Below are 21,802 nucleotides of genomic sequence, written 5' to 3'. Positions count from 1 at the left end.
CGAGCTGTGGAAGGCATTTCCTCACTTAATCAGTTGAGGAAAACTCACTTTGAGGCGCCCCTGGGCTGGTGGTCACACCACTTCTGGGTGCTCAGATGCAGTTTTCTAAAAAGGATAAACAGCAAACACACACTCTCCGACTGAAGTCAGCCCTTTTCCTTCAGTCGTGGAGCGACTTTGGGGGTTGCCGTCCTGAAAGCAGTTAGCTATTTAGATAATGATGCTAAGAAGGGGATCCTGTCACACTGATGTGTTTTTAAACCTATAAATCTGCCTGGGGGTGAGGCAGGGAGCACATGGAGGTGTTCCACACTGCAATGGCATCCTTTAAACAGCACGTTCAGAATTCCCTGACAGGCACATTTACAGCTTGGGGCTTTGGTGATGTTTTGCTATCTGACAAATCCACAATACTTTCTCTCTCTCTCTCTCTCTCTCTCTCTCTCTCTCTCTCTCTCTCTCTCTCTCTCTCTCTCTCTCTCTCTGTGTCTTTGGTATAAGCTGGAGTTTGTGCCAAAAACATAATTATCACAAAGGGCCCAGAATCCCACCCCCTTTTTCAGATTAGCCGAGGGCAGGTTTGGTCCCTCAGAAACAAAGGACTTTCAATTTGTCAAGCAACAGTTTCCATCTGGCCTGTTCCTTTGCCAAGTCCCAGACCTGGGTTCGTGTGTCTAAAATTTCAGCATCAACTTAGACCATGTGTCTTTGCACTAAAAAGGAAAGGCAATTACTTTGGTGGGTGACCAGATGATTTCCATATCCCCACTGAACGCAAGCAACTTAAGAGTGCCACAATGCAGAGATCTGTCACTACAGGAGAAGGAGGCAGCCTCCTTTGGTCCACTGGTGTCACAGAATGAAAGATATCAAAGTGGCGGCTTAAGGCACAGGCAATTTGCCCAAGTCCCTAGTCTGATACTTATTGGTTGTATGGCATTTGGGCTGAGTCCTTATCTCCCCCAACCTCGGTTTCTCCATATTGTGAAATGCCAGGTTGGGCAGTTTCTAAATTTCCTAAACCTGTGATGACCTCTTGGGCAGAGATCTGCAGTGAAGCTGAGACTGCGGTCTGCATTTTATTTTCCTGGGCCTTGTTTTTCCAATCAGAAGCTCTGCAGAAGCCCAGCGAGAAGGTTCTTTCTGGAAAACAACTCAGGAATGGAGGCTGCCACTCAGACCGTGAGATCCCACTTGGCTGCAATTTGTTTGCTTAGCACCTTCTGTTTCTGTTTACTTAAAATTTGGCTCAGGGAGGCAGTCTCAAGAGAGACACCTTTTTCTTTTGACAGCGAGACGAAAAGGGTCACCCAAAGGTAGCTGAGACTGTGACAGCCTCTCCTGCATCACAGGGCATGGTCCACAGTACACAATAGAACAGACCATGGGACTGCTGTGCCCTCTGGCTCTCTGGTCCTTCTGTAGCAAGCAGTGGCTGAAAACACCAGTATGTGGCATTTCACCGATTTCTCCACCCTTTCTCTGTACAGATTTTGTAGCCCAAAGATACCAGTGTCTGCTGCACAGACTTGCTAAGGCTGAGACATTTTTTATCCTAGTTTTTAAGACTTAGTAGCTCTTTTTCTTGGCTGTCTTAGCTATTTGGGCTCTAAAGTATTAAGCAAACGCACACACACACACACACACACACACACACACACACACAGTGAGTTAGTGTCTAGTAAAGGGTAAGTGTACTTTGTATGTTTCTTGAAAGCAGTCATAAATAAATGCATGTCAAGCCACAGACACATCTGACCTAAACTCAAGGGCATCTTTCTGTGTGGCTCTGTGCTATGACTCTTCTCAGCAAAAATCCTGGAGTAAATCTGCAAGGACTCATTTTAATTTACCCTGATTTAAAGTTTTGTATTTGACCTGTGTCTGCTGGCAATTCATGGCTCTGTTTTAAAGAACTTGCACTCAACCAAAGCTGATTTTTTGCACTTCCACATGCTCTGCTCCAATTAGGGGGCAAGTGGCCATGTCTGGGGACATTGTGGGTGTCGCGACTATGGGAGGGGTTTTCTCCTGATTCTAGTATGTGGAAGCCAAAGATGCTGTGAAATGGCCTGAATTACACAGGGTGTAACAAAGATTCCCAGAGTCAGTAGGGCCTACATTGGAAAACCCAGTGGGTTTCTGCCATCCTCCTGCAGACCTCAGAACTGTCAGTTTCCTACTTCAATCGCTGTTCAGCCAACGTCACAGTGTGTGCTGGGTCCGCACACCCCAGAGCTTTTACTTTTTAACATGTTTGTATTACATACTTTGATTTTTTAAATAAAATGTATTTATATGTATGTGCATGTATGTCTGTGCGAATGTATGTCATATGTGCAAGGCACCCGATGGAGGCTAGAAGAGGGTGTCAGATGCCTGTGTCAGATCCCCTCAATGTGGATGCTGGGAACCAAACAGATCCTCTGTCAGGGCAGCAAGTACTCTTAACTGCTGAGCCACTTCTCCATTCCCCAGTAACATGTTAAACACATGTCACAGTGAAAATGCACCCACTAATGCTAAAATGCTTACGTGCATTCCTGGTAAAGGTTTCTCACGGACTCCTCTGCCCTGTCTGAGTACAGCAGTGGCTTTCAAAGCGTTTCACTCCAGACACCGCTTTGTGGTTTGACTCCGCATTCAAAGCCTTACCAAGTTGGTCAGGCATCCAGTTTTTGGACCCTCTAGACATAGGGAACTCATTCAATGATTCAAAAGGTTTCGGGTCCTATGCTAGTACAGGAACAGCCAACAGGGAGGTGAAGTAGCGAGACATTGTCCTAAACTACGAGCATGAACCAGTATATGAACTCACTTTTATGTCAGCTGCACACTTTCTAGCTTTGTCTTGTCTCTCAAAAAATTCAGGCCAGGAGAGGTGAATGCTCACAGATAACCAATCATCCTCTGTGTGCTTTTGATTTGTATACTGGATGCCACGAATCTGTTCTGTTTAATGTGACTCACAGCGCAAAGACCCTGGGTTTTCACATCTTAAGTGCTCCTTTGAAAGGGTGCACAGATGACCGGGGATGTAGCTTAGGTGGCAAAGAGCTTGTTAGGGGAGCTATGATCTCCAGCACCACATAAAACTGGGTGCTGATGTCACACGCCTGCAATACCGGCACTCTCCAACTAGAGGCAAAGACATCAGAGGTTCAAAGTCATCCTCAGATACATACCAAGTTCAAAGCCAGTGGGTGCTACACAAGACCCTGTCTAAAATAAAATAATAAAGTAAGTGTTCTGAGACCAGACTGGGGATACTGTCAATTCCTAAAGTGTACAGTATTTCTGTTTGGGTCACCTTACCCCCCTTCCTTTTGCCCGCAGCTCAGCTCTGAGAGAAGCTGGTTTGATTTAATTGGCATTTTCTTGGGAGAACCTTCCTGATGTTAGAACATCTTGAACAGCATCACTTGGTGAGCTGGGAGTTCTCCCGAGAAACCCAGCACATTAGTCAACTCTCCTCTTCGCCCAGGACAATCCCAGAAACAGCTTCTTTAAAGATGTTCCTAGCTAAGCCACCCCTGGAAAGCAAAAATTACACAGGATTCCAACGTTGCTGAGCTTGGAATGAAGATGGAAATAGGTATTTACTTTTAGAGCAAACAAACCTAGCACAACACCAAGACATAAAATATTTTTCCCTTAAAAATAAAAATATAGACAATTGGGTGTATGCCTGGTTACCCACACTAGATGACTTCCAGATGAAGAGCCTTCGGTGCCAGGGACCATGCTAACTGCACCGTGGACATCGGTTCACATTTTACCTCCAACTCTGTAAAGTTGTTCCCCAATTATAGTTGAGGAGACAGATTCAGACCGCTTAAACACAGCCAGAAGCCACCAGACCAAGGCGTAAAACCCTGCTACTACACTTGGTCCCACGCGTCGCGTCCCTCATCTCTTGTGGGAGGACTGATGGTGCTGAACCACTTAATGATGCTGGATGTGAGGGCCTGGGGTTCCTCTGAGGCGAGGTGTGTGGTAGGAGGCTTGGGTCAACAAGCCTCTGGGCAGGAAAACACCAGCTGTGACAAGGTTTGGAGAAGGGATAGGGGCCGCACCTGAAGCTGCATGTTTGTCTGGGTGAGCTCTTCAGCTTTCTTTTCCAGTGACATCACCCAGACCTTCCTCTTCTGTCTGCAGCGGGTGGCGGCGGCCCGGTTCCTTTCCAGAAATTTCCTCCGCCTCTCATCTGGGTCCTCATCCACCACCCTTCGCCGGCGTCCCCCTGTGGGCTGGGGCGGTTGTATTGTCTGGGTTGGCTGCATCTGTTGTGTGGCTGGTGAAACCTGAAGGGAAGGAGAGGGAGGAAGTGATGGGGACTGGGAAGGACGCCTTGGGTAAGGAAGACGCCCAAGCCAGTGTTACAAGAGCAAAGCTCAGGAAGCCATTTGCTTTTTAGTAAGCACGTGAAGCTTGTTCTCAGGGAATGCGATAAGCAATTAAATCACACTTGTGAGAGCGACAGACCTCGAGGCTGCAGTCCATGTATTTGGGCTTGATACAAGCAGGTGACCTTTTCCCTGCAGGACATTTGGAAAATCATGGTGGTGGCGCTGTGTGTGTTGGGGGAGGGGGAGCACTTGTTTCGCATTCAGGTATTAAGTATGGTTTATTTAAGCGGCTTTAAAGAACATTAGGTGGGTAGTGGATGGCCACTGGGTTGAAACAGGTAAGGTCAAGGTTGTCATGATACTTTCGTTTTTGTTTTTCACAAAAAATCTGTATGGCAGGCTGTGGGCTCTGTTACTTCCAAATGTGTTCAAAATCATCTCAGTGGAGCATACCTGTGGGACACTGCCAGACCTGTGGAACACTGCCAGCCCTGGACTCCTCTACAAGAGCATTGCACATTCAGAAGGCAGCTGGGGTCCTCTTTCCTGTCCCTTCTACAGACTGCAGATGGGTGTGGTCGGCACCACCCTCGGGGCACTGAATAAGGAGGAGGAAGTCTCCAGAGAGGGTTTGCAGTGACTGGAGACGGAGACTTGGACAGCTAGCAAGTGGTGCCAGTAATCCTCTCTGTTACACACGGTATCTGTGAGACGGTGAGGACAGGTTGCCTAATATATACGGACATTATAAGGAAATCCTAGGAGCGGTCTTATACTTTACTAAGCTTGTAGACTCCTTGTAAGGCCTATGTGGGACTCCACAACACGGAAAGGTTAGAGACCCCCACACAGACAGCTTTATTTCCCTCTAAGAGGCAGACACATGGTCCCTTGTGAAATTTCTACGACTCCCTTTTTATATGTCTGGACACCTAATGCCCGTGCTAATGTCCTTCACTCCTGCCCCCCTCTCCTGTCTCTCAGTCACCCAGGTTTACGGTTGTAATACCTATAAAGTCGTTTTACAAGAGACATTTAACCTACAGAAATAACAGGGGAAAAGTTTTCAAAAACTAAGCTCAAAGCCCTTTCCTAGCACATTCAAACACCATGATTGAAATCAATCAGAATGACCGTAATTGCACTAATAGTGGCTTTGGGTTGACGTCAGTTGAATGATGATGATATATTTCAGTCCTAAACCCTTGTCAAACCTTCTATGACTAACTGTGAAAGAATCAGGCTCGGGAGGTCGGTCGGACTGCGTCTCAGTAATTTTATCTAAAGCAAAGACATTCTCTGAAACTCTTTATTGACAATGCCTTTCCGCCCAATCACAGAGGGATAACAAAATAAATTAATTTTCTCAGGTCTTACTCACTGGGGTGGCTGGTGATGACATAATCTTTGCCATTGGCCAAGATGTAGCAAACTTTCATTTCAGATGCTAACCCCTGAGCCAGCTTCTGAAGAACCAGGCAGCAGGAGAAAGCGCGCTGACTTTTGTCACAAGGCTGTTTTCATAGCTTCCTTTTGTGTGTGTGTGAGAGATCTCTCACTAACTATCCTATACAAGATGAATTTAAGCCAAACTGGATTTTATTCTTTACAACAAGGAGGTCTCAATGCCATGTCCTGCTCCCCTTACTTCAATCAACCTTACACTCGGATACCTTTCCTGCACCTTCACTCTGTGCAAAGAGTGAGTTCAGGCCCAGTCTAGGTCCAGGGCTTGGGCTGGGGGAATATCATTTAAGAAATATTGTGACCATCAAGTGTCATCAGGACTCTGAACTCACATCTAAACTGTCTAGGAAAATCGCAGGAAGCTGGTAGGATTTGAAAATACAACCTAAAACGAGAACCTGTATCCCTGGTAACTACCCTTACTTTTATGTACAAGATAGAAGTCCTTTGGCAGAAGTTTTTTTCTTTTGCAAATTTTGACCAAAAAATAATGAACAGCAATTTGAAGGAGACAGGATTTGCCCCAAATTAATTTAGACTCTCAGAATTAGAGGGACCTTCTGAGATCTCTGTATCTCCCGATCAGACTATCGTAAAATTAAAGAAACTTAACAGGATCGTGTCAGTAATCAGTCATGTGCACATATAACCTAAGTGTGGTAATTTAGAATACTGACTAAATGATCTGCAGATATGGAGTCTTTCTTCCCTAGAATAAGGCTTTAAAAAAAAAGAAAATAAATAGGTGTAGCTAATTACAATAGCAATTGGCTAATTGCGTATACAATTGGGCACTTACTGACTTGAAACAGGGCAATTGGCTAATTGGCACTTAGCTAATGAATAGCTTTCATATTTATAAAACTGTTAACTTGTCTCTGAAAGAACTTGCCCAGAAAGGTGCCCAAACCTTTATGTCCTTTATGTCAGTAACAAACCCAGAGTGGACGGACTGCCTTTGAGGCAGCTTTTCTTTTTCCTTTTTGATACATGTCCCAAAACAGCAGTTGATTAAAATGTGAATCAAAATGTGCTCAGGGGAATGTTTTATTTGTGAACTACTTGCTAAACTTTCGAATTGTTTGGGTTTAGAATTGATCCTGTCTAGTATGTTTTGAAAATGCTTCCAGACCCTTGGAGACTTCATATTCAAGGGGGCCTATAAATTTAATCAATCGGTATCACTGCTTTGCTGATTGGAAATGCTGAGGGTTTATCTAGCCCTCAGTACATGTCGCCAAAGTCAGTCATGAAAAGAACTGGTTTTTTTTTTTTTTTTAGTGTACATCTCAACTCGTCTTGCTATGTAGAGCGCCACTAAGGATCTTTGCAAAGGTTAAAGGACAGGTTTGCTGCCTATGGCTGTCCCCACCCTAACGGTACCCCCTTACCTTTCCTGACTTGGGTTTCCTTTGTTAGGGAAGGGAACTCTAGAGCTCAAAGCATTGCCTGGTCTCAGAACTTGGCTTCAGAGGCATAAAGCAAAGGAGAGAGAGAGAGCTAATAAACATTCTTTGGCAGACCTTAGCTTCGGATGCCATTCTGACCCAGCGGGTTGGTCTGGGCAGTGAAGTGGTTGGAGTGGACTAGAGAAAGTCATCTTGCTTGAAGTCCCAAAGTGACCAGGGCTCACCGCACTCTTGGACACGTCCTTCATCTACTCAGGAAAACCCAGTCCTTTACAGGACCTTGCTTGTCTTCCTAGCTGGGGTGACATAACGTCTGCCTGCTCCCCCCACTTTCTTTAAGTGCCCTCTGCATGCTTGTTCTCTTCCTGGCTAGCCATGGTGACTCTCCACCCCTGGGATTTGACCTTTCTCTTGGTCTGATGGTCCGCAGAGCTTGGCTGCCTCTCTGCCTGCTCCAAGATGCTTCACACTCAGGGATGAGTCAGCTCTCATCGTCTCCCCAGCACCTTGGACCCTTTCGTCCCTTGATGGGCTTCCTCATCTTCAGAGACTGAAACTCTTCAGCCTTTTAGCTGTCAGTTCAACTGTTCACATCTTCCGTCATGAGCTCAAGTTTCTCCCAATCCTCCTATCAGTAGTACTTATTTCTTGGGACAAACTTTATGACATGCTTACACAAATTTTTCTACATTGTTTATAGAAACTATGACCCAACCCTGGCTTAGTGTTCACAATCACCTCTTAGGAAATGCACAGTGCCTGCCCCCCTACCCCCGAGAGTGTCCCTAGATTTATCAAACAAGGTAGCCACAGATGACTGCAGAGTTAGTGCTCCGGTTGTTAACAAGGCCCGGAAGAAGGAAGAAACGCCGGTGAAAGTCTACCTGTGCTTGGTTGCCGGTGTGCAGGGGCGGGTGTGGCGAGGTCTGGTGGTGCGCCGGGTGTGCGTGGAGGTGGGAATGGGAGTGGTGGTGCGGGTGGTTCTGCTGGTGGTGAGGTTGTGGGTGGGGATGGTGTGCGGGGTGCTGGTGCTGGTGTGGATAGGGGTGGTGGGGCGGCAGTGTCTGGTGCTGATGCGGGTGCGAATGCATGTGGTGGTGCGGCGTCTGGTCTTGCCGGGAGCCCATCATCTCCATCATGTGTCCGATGGTGCTCATGTTCCCATTCGACATGGCAGCAGGATGGTGAGTCAATGCAGCCTTCAATCTCTGAAAAGGAATAAAAGAGGGGGAAAGCTGAGGTCACTCGGGCACACAGCCGGGGATGTTGAAGCAAAATGACTCACGCTTTCGGTTCCATAATATTTTTGGTACTATTGTTACGACAGCTGTTGTGAGTGGACAGCTTTGTAGAGTTTCACTTTTTTAAATGTATTATGACAGGATGGGTAGGGGGGTTCTCTTAACTGTTACAGCAAATGCACAGGAAATTCTATCGAGATTCACTGAAAGGACTTTCCTATGGTAACATTGCTCATCGTGGCCTATTGACAGCAAAATGTACGTACAAACCAAATGAAACCATTTAATATGCTAATGCCATGAGTTGGAGGGCTCTGACTCTCACCCGTGTGCAGGGACCACAAGTATAAAACATTTTGCCTGTCGACAGATTTCTCAGATGTGAGGAAGAGATCACATCAGATGTTAGCATGCAGGAAAATTATTAATATTATTTTCGGAGCACAGATCAGCCTTTGCAATCTCTAAGTTAATATGAAATCCTTTTGTATTACCACCCATTCCTCATGACCCTACTGATAATCGTCTTTTTCTTTTTCACACAATCTGTTTCTCCTAACTTCACGTATGAAGTCGGGAAAGTAGAATGAGCCATGGTATTCACCCTCCATGATGGCCAAATCAACAGGCCAGTACATGTCCACCAAGAAACTTCCTTCAATACAGAACAGACAAGCCTAGAGCCTGAACCTAGAGCAGAGGCAAGCCCATATTGTCAGACAGATTATTCGACACTGTGAACTTCAGCCTCTCAGGTGAGCTACCCTAATTCCCAAGCAGCTGAGAGGATGTGTGAGCCTGAGGCTTTATTTATAGGCAGGAAATTGACATTTCATATAATACTTACAACATGAAGTGTTAGTTACTTTTCTTCCTTCCTTCCTTCCTTCCTTCCTTCCTTCCTTCCTTCCTTCCTTCCCTCCTCCTCCTCTTCCTCCTCCTCCTTCTTCTTCTTTTCTCTCTCTCTCTCTCTCTCTCTCTCTCTCTCTCTCTCTCTCTCTCTCTCCTTTCTTTTAACCCAATCACTTTAAATGTCAAGCCATTTTTGGCTCATCGGTTGGTTATCAGTATTAACCCAGTTCCTTCCACCTTGTTTTATGTGTGGGAAGTTACCCTAATTCTGAGGGTCCCCAGTGTGCAATGTAGTTACTCCTTGGAAATGTACCCTAGGAGGACATGAGAGTCTCCTTGGCGAGCTCGCTCTCATTGGCTCTAAGTAGACTTGTGGGTTCAAGTTCTCAGCAGATTTGCGGTCTTATCAGATGACAGTGCTGAACATTCCTGAGATAAAGAAGAGCAGCCTTGGGATGGGAACAGAGGCCCTGTCACTCTAGCCAACACCTCAGTCTGTCTCAACCAGCTTGGTGAACCAAACCTTGACTTAGACATCAAGAGCCCCAGAAGCAGATAGGATGGAACTCTGTGTTGATACAGATCATCCACAGCTATTTCTGTATCTTGATCCAGCGGCCAGTCTGCTGACCTCACAGCATGAGCAGTAGCCTCTGCTGGGCCAGGCTTGCTAAGGACAGCCTGGAGAAAGGCAAGCTTCCTGAATCCTGAGAAAGACCAGGGTTTGGGCACTGTGTTAACTGCTACACAGAAACATGAACTGATACTCCTCATCTCTGTGTTTGAGAGATGATGTCATTGGCTGTTTTTTTTTAAACACTCATTATAAAAAATTTAAGCCATGCTTAAGATTACAGTGAAGTCACCCACTGGGAGCCAGATGTGTTGTTTGTCCTGGTGGGCCAGCAGCATTCCACAGACCCACATTTGCATATGCAGAGCAGGAGAAACAGGTGGGATAATCATACCAGCAGACACATTAATGAGTGTATGACTTGGGCTGGATTGGTTCAGATACTGCCTCTTTTCCTTAACTGGAAAGCCTCTGAACTCGGTTTCCCAATTTAAAAGAAAAGGAAAGTATAAATGGGGTTATATTGAAGTTGTGTTTTAATTTAAGTTGACTTATGTGGACAGTGCCAATATGCTTTCTACGCTGTTTTTAAAAGTTCCATTCTTACAGCATAGCATGCATGTAGTGCTTGCAGTGAAAACGACGAGGCAGGAAGCTTTTAAGTTCAAGGCCAGACTGGGCTACATCAAGAGCATGCACACCCCACCCCCCAACACACACACATACACACACACACACACACACACACAAAAACATGTGTTTCATAGTTTAAAAAAATCCACTGCTACACGAGGACCACGTGACAAAGTAAGAGACATTTGCCTAGCGTTCCCCTTTATGCTCTAGTCCCATTCCTCTCGGCACTGGCATATACCTTCAGGCCATGGTGTTTTGCCAACCCTTTCTACTGTGGATTTTTTATATATTGCCTTCTGTTCCTTTTTTACCGCTTTTGTATCCATACAAATAGCTAATGAGAACGACCAAGCATTAATCGAGCACTGGTCTGTCCTACTCTATGTTTTATAAGTATTAAGTTCCTCGGTTTCAGAACAATATTATAGGCATATTACGAAGGGGAGGACACAGACTCAGGCATGGCTGGTGATGAAGGGCAGGTGCCTTTCTCTGAATGGGAAAGCGAGTGTGGGAAACCACACCATGCACCCACTCCCGGAAGCACGGATTAATTGTGCTATAGTACCTCCCCATCACCCAAAGGAAAGGAAGACAGAAAAGAAAGGGCTAGTGGGCTGACTTGGCAAGAGAGAGGTCATGCTGCAGGCTGCAAAAGCGGACATGTGTGTCTGGCACTCAGAAGGCAGCTGGAGGTGGAAGTCACTCTGTATCTGAGAGGAAGGGAGGTGGCCGGTGAGAATTTCTAGGTTTCCTGAAGCACAGGGCTGGGTGTCTTCTCTCTCTTTGTATCTGTTTGAGGGATTCATTCTTAAATGTACACAACCAAACAGATATGGTGAGCCTTGGCTAGGCCCTGCAGTAAGAGGCTTGCTTTACTGCCAGCCCTAATCTCTCCTCCTGCAGCCACACTGGTTGACTTCTATATAATTTTCGCGTGATTATTTCACTAATATCGATTGAACACCCACTCATGAAAATACAGCCATTTCTGAGTTTTGTTAAGTTTTAACTTCCCAACTTCAGTAAAGGCTAATACATAATTGCATATGAAATGAATGAATGAATGAATGAAGAATGGTCATTCATTCCCCCAAGGCTTATGGAGGAAACTTAGCAAGCAGGTTTTGTCTTTGGCTTTTGTTGGGAGGATGATATATTTATTAGCAGAAGTCATGGGGGCGGTTGACCCCTGGAAGTGATGCCACAGAGGGGACCGGCTCCCCTGGTACCCAGCCTGCCCTCTAGAAAACAGCGGAGAAAAGGAAGCAAAAGGTGAGAGAGGAGGGGTGCACGCTAAATCTTTCGTGTGCCCCTCAAATCAAGGCATGGAAAATTCAAAAGCTCTGCTGACGTGGGTCTCGTATTGTCTCCTCAACACTGGAGCTGACTTTCCCACCTTTAATTAGGAGCAAATGGAGCCTGACAGATATATAGTGTGTACCAGATCTTCAGCTCTCAAATAATTAGCTTGTCCCGGTGAGGGGAAATTACTTGATTGCCTCAAGTCTGTTCTTGTACGTTCCAAGCCAAGGCAATAACACCAGCAACGCTAATAACATTCCATTTAACTATTTATTCACCCAGCAAATATTTATTAAGTTTTGGCTCTGTGCCAGCTCTGCACTGGGCACTTTGTTATTTGCCATCTGAAGTAAATGGAAGATACATCAAACCAGGGCTTTTAAAAACCAGTGGAGAGAGGAGAAAGAAAACTATAGTATGGTCTGGCAGAGAAGCCTTCGGCTCCTCTTAGAAAACCTCCAGCCCTCGGCCTTCACTGCAGTTGAAGGCAGTCCGTTCTGCAGCTGCTTTGCACATGTCCCCCATCCCCGTGCACATGTCCCCCACCCCCATGCACATGTCCCCCACCCCATGCCCCTTTAGACCGGTTGGGGGGCAGTTCTTAAAGTCATGGAACTGCTGCTCCCCTATGTTTCCGTGCCAAAGGGAGCACATGAACTATGCGCCATTAAAATATCCCTGATATAGATAAACACACCACCCCCCCCATCTGAGGTATGATGAGTCCGAGCTATATTCCGCAGAATGAGTCTTCCTTCTGAGAAGCATCGTGTTTTAAATAATTCTCTGTCAAATGCCAGGAAAATACAAGAGCGTGAGATGGACAATTAATGAAAAAATAAACAAGAATTGTTTCGTTTTTTTTTTTTTCTCTCAGCTTTAAAAACTGAGAGCTAGGGCTGAGCTGGGACTGCAAGAGAGGAGATTCAGTTGACTTTCTATCGCTCTTCTACCATGACTTTTCTATCGCTCATTTGAGAGCAAATCGAGAATCTGACACACACACAAGCACAGTTCATCTCTGTCCCATCCACGTGTTCCAGCTGCTTATTCGATGCTCCTGGTGGCAGTGTGGGCCTGCTGCCCTGCCACTGAGTCCCGGTAGGAGACCAGCTGTCCACCCCGTCCATCTCAGTGTGGTCACTGCTGAGCACCACAGTGCCAGCCCCTCTCACTGTTAGCTCAGTTTTGTATCACAGCAGATCTTGTGAACTCCAGGTACACTCGCAGCATCAGTCTTGCAAGCACATGGGAATGTGTGCTTGTGTGAATACACACCCACCCACACACAACACAAGCTTGACATATACACACCCACACACACCCCAGGCAGGCTTTCTCCCATTAGCAAGTTGTCTGTGCCAATTAGAAACATTTGTGTAATTCAAAAAGCTCCCTCTGTGAGGTGAATTGCCTGTGTCCCATAGCCTTGGAAAACCAAGACAGATTATTAAATTTCAAGATTATTTACTTGAAACTCAATTGGGTGGGAGGTAGGAAAGGTGGGAACATTTTTTCGAGAAAGATTTTCATTACAAATTGCCATCTGATATGTGATCATGCCAAAATATGGTTCTTGACACAAGCATAAATCTAACTATTCACAAATGTGGCAAAATCTGTATTTCTATTTCACATTTAGCACAGTTATCCCCACCGTTGGCTTCCTCAAAACTTTCTTTAAGGCGTTCCACATAGGTGTTCTGAGGAAGGGATTAGTAAGAGCTTCTCATGGCTTTCAATGGTGTGAGACCGAAGGCTTTGATGGATGTGAGCTTTTAGTACCAATGACTGCTGATTTTGTACCTGGGGACATCTTGGTTTCCAGCCTTGCTCTGCTGGCCCAGGAAGCAGTCCTGAGCTTCAAGTTCCTCTTTCATGAAATGCAGACACATGATAAGACAAGAAAGAGGACATCCAGGGGATTGTGGGGCAGGGTTGGGATACTTTGTGAGTGGGCATTTGGGTGGGGTGAATCTTAACTTTTTATGAACCAGAAGTAAGCAGGCCCAGTAAGATGAATCAGAAGGTAAAAGTGCTTGCTTGCGAGCTGAAGGACCCAATTGCTGCCTAAGGATCTGAGCTCAGCCCTGAATCCCAGGGTGGAAGGAAAGAACTAACTCCTCAAAGTTGTCCTTTGACTTCTACATGTGCACCATAACACAAGCACACCTGAATTCTCAGACATCTCTCTCTCTCTCTCTCTCTCTCTCTCTCTCTCTCTCTCTCTCTCACACACACACACACACACACACACACACACACACACAAATAAGAAATAAATTCTACAAAGAAAACAAGAAATCAAAACTTCTTTCCTCAGTATTGAAATATTTTGGTTCTACTTTAAAGTTTAAAAAAAATCAGTAAAAATCAACAATGAAGTATCAATTATACCATAACATATAATGTCACAAGCATGCATTTTAAAAAGCTTATTTTAAAGAGTTTATTTTAAAAAGGCAGATGCAGAAGGTCACATTTATATGAATCATATAAAACACACAAAGCCAGAGAAAACACTAGAAGTGGCCAGGGGACTGGGGAAGGGCATGAGGTGTCCTTCTGAGCGACAAAAAACACGTTGGAAGGACGAAGGTAACAGCAACACAGGCTGTAGTAAGAGCTAGTGAGATACATGCTATAAACTGGTTTATTTTATTAGAATTTTGCCTGGACTTGGAAAACATTTTAAAAAATAATGCAAAAGGATGGGTGTGTGGCTCAGAGTTCTTGTTTACCCAGGGCTGTGCTGGCCAGTTTTATGTCATCTCCACATAAGCTAGAGTCCTTCGGGAAGAGGAAAATTCAATTGAGAAGTCACATCCATAAAGTTGGCCTATGGGCATAAGCTGTTGGGCATTTAGTTGATTGGCCATTGATGTGGGAGGGCCTCCTGTGATGGCCACCCTGGGGAAGGTGCTCCTGTGTGCTATAAGAAAGCAGGATGAGCAAACCTCCAGGAGGAAGCTAGAAAACAGCACTCCTTCAATGCTTTCCACTACAGTTCCTGCCTCCACACTCCTGCCTGGAGCGCCTTCCTTGATTTCCCCGGATGATGGATGGCCACCTGTAAGATGGAAAGCATTCTCTCCTCTCTGGCTGCCTTTGGTCATGGTGCTTTACCACAGCAATGGAGGCCCAAGACAACAGCCTGAGGTCGACAAAGGTAAAACACTAAGGTTAGAGCTAAAGGGGAATCGAGGTCCCTCCCACAGAGCACTGCAGCAATTTCATTTGACAATCTCTGGGATGCCATCGGAAGCACAACATTGTCTTTGAGAGAACACAAAGATGCCCGCCTCTCACGTGGCAACAGTCAGCAACAGATTTCCAGCATTTGTCTCTAAGACTTTGTCTCTTCAGCAAGACATCGGACCACTCCTTTTCTTGCAACACAGTCACCTATCAGCTGGCTTAAAACCAAAAGAAACTGCAGAAGACATGGTTCCCACTTGGTGACATAAAGCTAATAGTAGGTTAGAATGATGGCTACCAGCACTCCAAGACTGTCCCCACCCCCAACCAAGAGAAATTCAACAGAATGAGGTAATACCTTGTCCTTGGTTAGCAAAACAAATAAAAAACCCCATTGTCATTACAGCCTAAGGAAGATGGAGCTTGACACAGCACATGTGTAATAGGAGGTGGGGGTTCTGTAAAGCACGTTTAGGCAGTGGAGCCATTGAATGTGCTGGTGTGGTTCTCAAGTTAAATCTGTAGAACTGAACTAGAGATGTCTTCATGCAAGAGAGCAAGAGTCTGATTCTTCCCTGCACTGGGCATACCGTGTATGAGTCCATGTCTCCTCCCCTGTCTGTCTTCCTCAAATGCCTGCATCAGACCTTACCAGTAGAGGAATTTTCTCCAAGAAGTACAATAATCTTCATTTGGGCATCACATGGATTTCATTTTTCTTCTGGAGGGTTGGGATGGGTGTCCATTATCTGTGTGTTCTGTCATGTTTGCCTGTTTCGAGCATTCATTGGCTTTTATATTTTTTTAAAGTAGATAAGTTGGTCTATCTAGTCATATTCAATTGGTAGGCAGAGATGGTGGTAAAGTGAGTGTGTGTGTGTGGGGGGGGGGTGAGGAAAACATCTCATAATTTTTCCTTTTTAAAAAGCCTGTTCCTGGGCTGCCCGTTCTTGGACTGCATGCTCTGTAGCTCTTTGTTCCTTTAAGCCACCGAGCCTAAACACTAAGGAATGACCTCAGGTAGTAATTTGCCCCTAGAAGATACTATCTGCCACTTTCCGTTTGGATTTTAAAGGTAGTGAGGACACAGTGGGGGTACTGAACACACAGTGGGCTCTCCACTGGGGTCTTCCTGAGGAGGACATTCTTGTGTCCTATCTTCTGGCTTGTCACTTTCTCAGTAGAAAGAACCTTTCAGGTGGCAGCTATGAGAGAATAATCCCTTTGTCTTATTGCACACACTACTGGGCCCTCAAACCCCAACACCTGCAAACTTAGATGCCTTTAGGAGAGAGCTATTTTAGAGTTTTATAGAAGAAACTTCTATTGGAAAAACAAAATCCCTTGTTATGTTATTTCAGATGAGGACTTATTCGGGATCACAGGCAATAACGTATGTTAGAAAAACACAGAGCTCTGCATTTGTAATTCACCATGGAAACTCCATGTGAACACAGCACAGAGTTTAGGGTTTTAACAGTACAGAAGTCAGGAAATTTAGAGTTAAGTTCCCCAAAGACTTCATTTTATATGAGCATCACAAGGCTTTCCCTGAGTTGTGATCTAATAATTTGGCAAAGGAGGTGTAATGAATAATGAGGAAAAGGGTTTGCTCCGTATGCTAACGTTCCCATAATCTCTAGCAAGATGGCCAGAGAACAACTTTCCATAACTTGTACCCTTTAAATGCATCGCTTTGCCTGGGTAGGTGACAATAATACCATTGTCCTGTCTGATGCTGGGGGTACAGGACTTGGCAGGAGGCTACATTGCTAGAACAGCCAATTACTTGCCACTACCTTTCTCAGTCCTCAAGTGGATCACTTCCATGACCTTGCAGGTCATGCCACCAGTAGGTGGTGCCTTTACCTTCCTCCCCAAAGGGTACCTCAATCATTCTGACCCCAGACTTCTAAATCTGAAATCTGTCTCCAAACTCCATAGGAACTGGAGAAGGACTTCCTGTGACCACATCTCTGGCTAGCCCCTGGGTTGTCCCTGATAAGATGTTCTGAAGTATCATCTTTTGGCTTCGTTCCAGTTGTATGACATCAAGCCCCTGCTGGAGTCCCTTAGGGTCAAGGGCCCTGGAATTGCTTGTAGTAAGAAACTTCCAGGTGTTTCTCTTCTTTCTGGGGGAGGTGAGGATGTCCTGAAGGTATTTTCTGTGATATGTCACTGATCTTAATGGATATGGGAGGAGAGTGGAGGGGAGGAGCGAGGATGATTGATACTGAGGTACCCTATAACTTACTCTTTGGTTTTAGGGGTGTTAGTTGTAACACTGACTATCGACGGCTCTATCTTCACGTTAAAGAATAAGTCCAGGCCCACTCTTTCGGTCTAGATTATGACTCTTGACTCAGCAGTCACTTGAAAGATGAAAATGTTGTGCATCAGCCCCATGATTCTACACTCAAGGTTTACATTCTGTCCTTGTGAACCTCCCGGTCTTCCTTGGCAAGGAGAGAATGCAGAAAGCTGAGCTAGGCAAGCATTGTCTAGAGGTGCCCTAACAGCCAATCTTCGTGTGTATCCTTGAAAATCACATTATCAAGAAAAGGATGCTTAAGAAAGGTAGAACATACACTCTCACTCGATATACTCGTGCCACCCCCCCATGTACACACACACACACACACACACACACACACATATATACACACATGCATGTACATACATGCACACATGCATGTGCACTCTCTCTCTCTCATACACACACACACATATATACACACATGCATGTACATACATGCACACATGCATGTGCACTCTCTCTCTCTCACACACACACACACACACACACACACACGCACACACGCACGCACGCACGCACAGACAGACAGACAGACAGACAGACAGACAGACAGGCAGGCAGGCAGGCAGGCAGGCAGAGACAGATCTTTTCCCCATCCTGGATATGTACATTTAAAACATTTCACATGTGAGAAGGGGAAGGGCAAAGATTTCATAATTTACGAAGAATCGAGCAGCTTGTATGCGTATGTAGCAAGAAGCTGTGCATAAGAAAGGTTTAAAATTATTGTCAAGGAGAACATTCAGATTCCTGTGGATCTCTTCTACATTTTACATTTTCATTGATGACAGTATCCTGAGAAACTGAATATTTTAGGTGTTGTCTGGGTTTCAGTTTTTGTTGTTTCTTTTCAGGCCACACTATAAGAGTACATTTGCATGTTAGAAATAGCACAGCAGGGGCTCTTGCTAAATTTCCTCCTATTACTTCTGTTGTCTCCACAGGGCTACTTCAATAAACCAGAGATCTAAATCTACCACTTTACTATCTGAAACACCAGCAATGGAGGTGATGGGGCAGGGAGTGGGAAGAACTCCTTAAATCATCTTCCCAACTGAGGGCCATTCTGAAAATGCCAACTAGAAAGCTTTCTGTCTGATTTATGAGTTGAAAACGGCCCCTCTAAGAGGTTGTCCCTTAACAAGATAGCGTTTCTCAGTCTCGTAGGCATCTCTAGCCCAAGTCATGATGTTTCTGACTCTACCTTGTACTTAAGCAAATGCTCACTAGATAATGGGGTGGGGGGTGGGGGGTAGTATAGTCATTTGGGCTAGCCACTAACTTCCTGAAGGGAACCAAGAATCCTTCAAGGTTCCCAGCCCATGAAGCAGGTGACACAGATCAATCCACATGTTTGGAGATATAGAAAATTCTCGTGAAGAAATAGTAAATCAACTGCTTGAAGGCTTATAAAAGGGATTTGACACTTGATGATTTTCTCCAAGGTACAGGCTGCTTGGCTGGACAATTGTGTGCTTAGAGGAAAGATGGTGGATAGGAAAGAACACTGTGCACAAGGCAGAGAAGGGCAGGGCAGAAGGAAGGCAAGAAGACTGGAGATGCGAAATTGTCTACCAGAGGTTGGAAATACCTTCTGCTTAAGGGTCTACCATCCATTGGCAGAGCTGAGGGAGTATCATGAATACAAGTGAGTAGAAGCTTCAGTCAGGATATTCCACACTCAAAAAACAGTTCAACTCCACCCTAATTTCAAGATAAATTAATCACCAGAGGGTATTAATTTCTTCATTTCTTCTTATCTGGAAAGGGAGTCTATTTCTGATATGTCAGATAAGAAAGAAATTGTATCCTACAATGATGATTTTTATAGGAATAACATATTATTATATTCCTATAATATTATAGGAATACGATTATATTAGAGAATTTCCCACTTCTGTAAGGTTTTTGAACTGTGTATGGTTAACCAGAAGCTAACACAATGGTTGACCAAGCATGTCAATCACGAAGCCTGTGGACATAGTGATGGCCATTCTAGCAGTGAAGAGATGTTCTCCCATTTCTGAGATCCATTCCAACCAGCCCAGCTGATTTAGAGTGACATTGTATTGAAGGAAGCCACTCAGGTCTGCAGAGTCAACCATGTAAGAGCACTGCTGCAGCCAGGCAACTTTTGCTGCTCTGGTGGATGAAAGTATTTCCTCCATGTGCACACTCACTGGGTTTGTCACCCACTCTGGTCTGACCAATGACACTGAGCCCACCGATTAGCACCATTTTATTTTTCAATGTCTCAGTGGTACCTATGTGCATGGCTGTACGTACACACACACACACACACCACACACACACACCATGTGGAGTCACAGCATACATGTGGAGGTCAGGGAGCAGCTTTCAGGAGCCCATTTCTCTCCTTCCACATGTGTTTTTCAGGGACAACTGTAGTCATCAAACTTAGAGGCAAGCGTCCTTACCTTCTCAACCCTGTTGTTGGTCTTAGGAATCTCTAGTAATATTTTTTTCTTGGTACTATTTCAGAGTCTGGTATTTATTTATTTTTTCCTCTTTTCTCACTTAAAACTATCCTGGACTTCTTGCCAAAGCTCATAAACTAAAGGAAGTCCACCACTCCTCGACCTCCTTGGTGGGTACCACACATTATATACTTTGCTGAAAAGGAAACCAGTTGGGAGTCAGATACATGGCGTACTACTGTCAGCATCATTGACTATGAGTAGAGTCCTGTTTTAAATGAGCCCCACTGGTTTCTATTTATTTAGTAGCTCAAAAATCCTCTCTGAAAGTAGGAGGGATGGCTACTAAAATTCAATTTTTAAACAAAGAATAATTATGGAAATAACTCCATTTCCTCTAAGACACTAATCGGATTAAAACAAGATTCTGATACGAGAAAATACATTTAAGTGTTTTGGTTGGTTCTATTCATTAACCCCGGGTAACCGCCATTGCTTCTCTTAGAAGCAATTGGTGTTCCCGAGTGGAGTATTAGAGAGCTGTACACAGAGGAAATGTGGTGGAAATGGAGGCATATAAGTTGCTTCTACCACCTAGGGTTTGAAGTGTGTGTGTGTGTGTGTGTGTGTGTGTGTGTGTGTGTGTGTGTGTGTGAATTCAAAGACTGCTATGCATGGCAGGATGACCTTGGCTTTGTGAAACAGGGTCACCTTCAGTAGCCCAGGCTAACCTCAATCTCATGCTTTGGCAGCCTCTGCCTTCTGCTGCTGGGACTGTAGGCATGCACCATGATGCCTGGCTGTGCTTCACTCCGATTTTAGATAGAATTCCAATTTCTGTAATAGCAGATATCAGTTTAGCAGAGATTCTCTTCTATGGATGATGGGGGGATGTCCAGATAAAACCAATCATATGTTGAAGATATAAGTTGAAAATGTAGTCTACACTTTTAACCCACCAAATACCTTAGCATAACAACACAGCACATTGTCAGCTCAGATGTTTTAACCTAGAGACTGAATGGTAGCTCAGTGCAACTGCCTACCATCAAAAGATAGGACAATACTGTGAATTCCTGGTCCAGGAAAAGATCCAAATTCAAAACCTAAAGGTTTATCCTGAATGCAATAGCCTTTTTTTTTTACCATACAGAAAGCAATAAATCACATCATCACATGTCTGAATATCATTAAAAGCATGCTTCATAAGAAAACCTTTGCTTAGGAGACTTGTTTCCAGTGCAATGGACAGTCAAGCAGCCTAATCTAAAACTAGCAGGCTCTGGAGAGGAAGTGGAGAAGAGTCGAACATACTGTGTGACCTAAGCGGGGCTGATCTCACTTTAAACTAACTAGCCTAGGTAAGAAACCAACACCCTCCTGTTGACGTGATAGATTCAAAACTTAAGGGATACAAAATAAAGTCAGATAAATTCCAAATGCCTTGACCTAGAGACTTATAAACTAGACAGATATTGCTCTGAATTCGTGTGATTCAAAAAATAAACGTGTATAAAATATCAAGCATGAAGGTGAACTCGATGCAATAGCAGTGTCTGCAGACAGATATAGGTGGAGTCTGTTTATTCTGAGAAGAGACTGTTGTCGGGGCAACAGAGAAAAACATTGGAAATGCAATTTAAAGTCACATGGGTTGCACACCTGAGATTTCCATAACCCAGGGTCTCCAAAATACGTGCCGATTTAGGAGTATACGAAGTAGCTTTACCTTCCACACTCCCATGCTCAATGGAGCACAGATGGACAACTTGGACCTTAATGTACTGAGGCTCCCCATTAAATGTTCCATGATTCTCTTTTAAAACCATAAGACAGTACGTCTGGCCTCACTTCAGCTAGGCTAATGGCAGCCTACCTCCCAAAGATTCCTTTGCCTTTTCCAACTGGCAAACCCTGGCTTCATTTCCTCTGGTTCTGTAGGGATCATGGAGAATGACTGGCTTGGCATGGAAGCTTTCTTTCAGCACTGCCCTGGCACTTGGGGAGACGGTGCTC

At 44.8% G+C, this 21,802-nt stretch overlaps 1 protein-coding gene across 5 annotated transcripts in view; it reads right to left on the bottom strand.

Annotated features, from left to right (window-relative positions):
* The window catches only part of Creb5 (cAMP responsive element binding protein 5), a 401,568-nt gene that overhangs the window by 10,746 nt on the left and 369,020 nt on the right, over window positions 1-21,802 (bottom strand). For all 5 annotated transcript variants that reach the window (XM_087658727.1, NM_001446953.1, XM_087658729.1 and 2 more), the window contains 2 exon segments: window positions 8,110-8,433; window positions 4,077-4,304 (listed from right to left, as the gene is read on the bottom strand). In XM_087658727.1, the coding sequence (XP_087514853.1) occupies window positions 4,077-4,304; window positions 8,110-8,433 (552 nt within the window).

This window comes from Rattus norvegicus, chromosome 4 (genome assembly GCF_021556685.1).
Source record: "Rattus norvegicus strain SHRSP/BbbUtx chromosome 4, alternate assembly SHRSP_T2T, whole genome shotgun sequence".
In the NCBI taxonomy this organism is placed as follows: Eukaryota; Metazoa; Chordata; class Mammalia; order Rodentia; family Muridae; genus Rattus; species Rattus norvegicus.
Note: the sequence above shows the minus strand (reverse complement) of the source record. Positions and strands in the feature narration are given on the sequence as shown.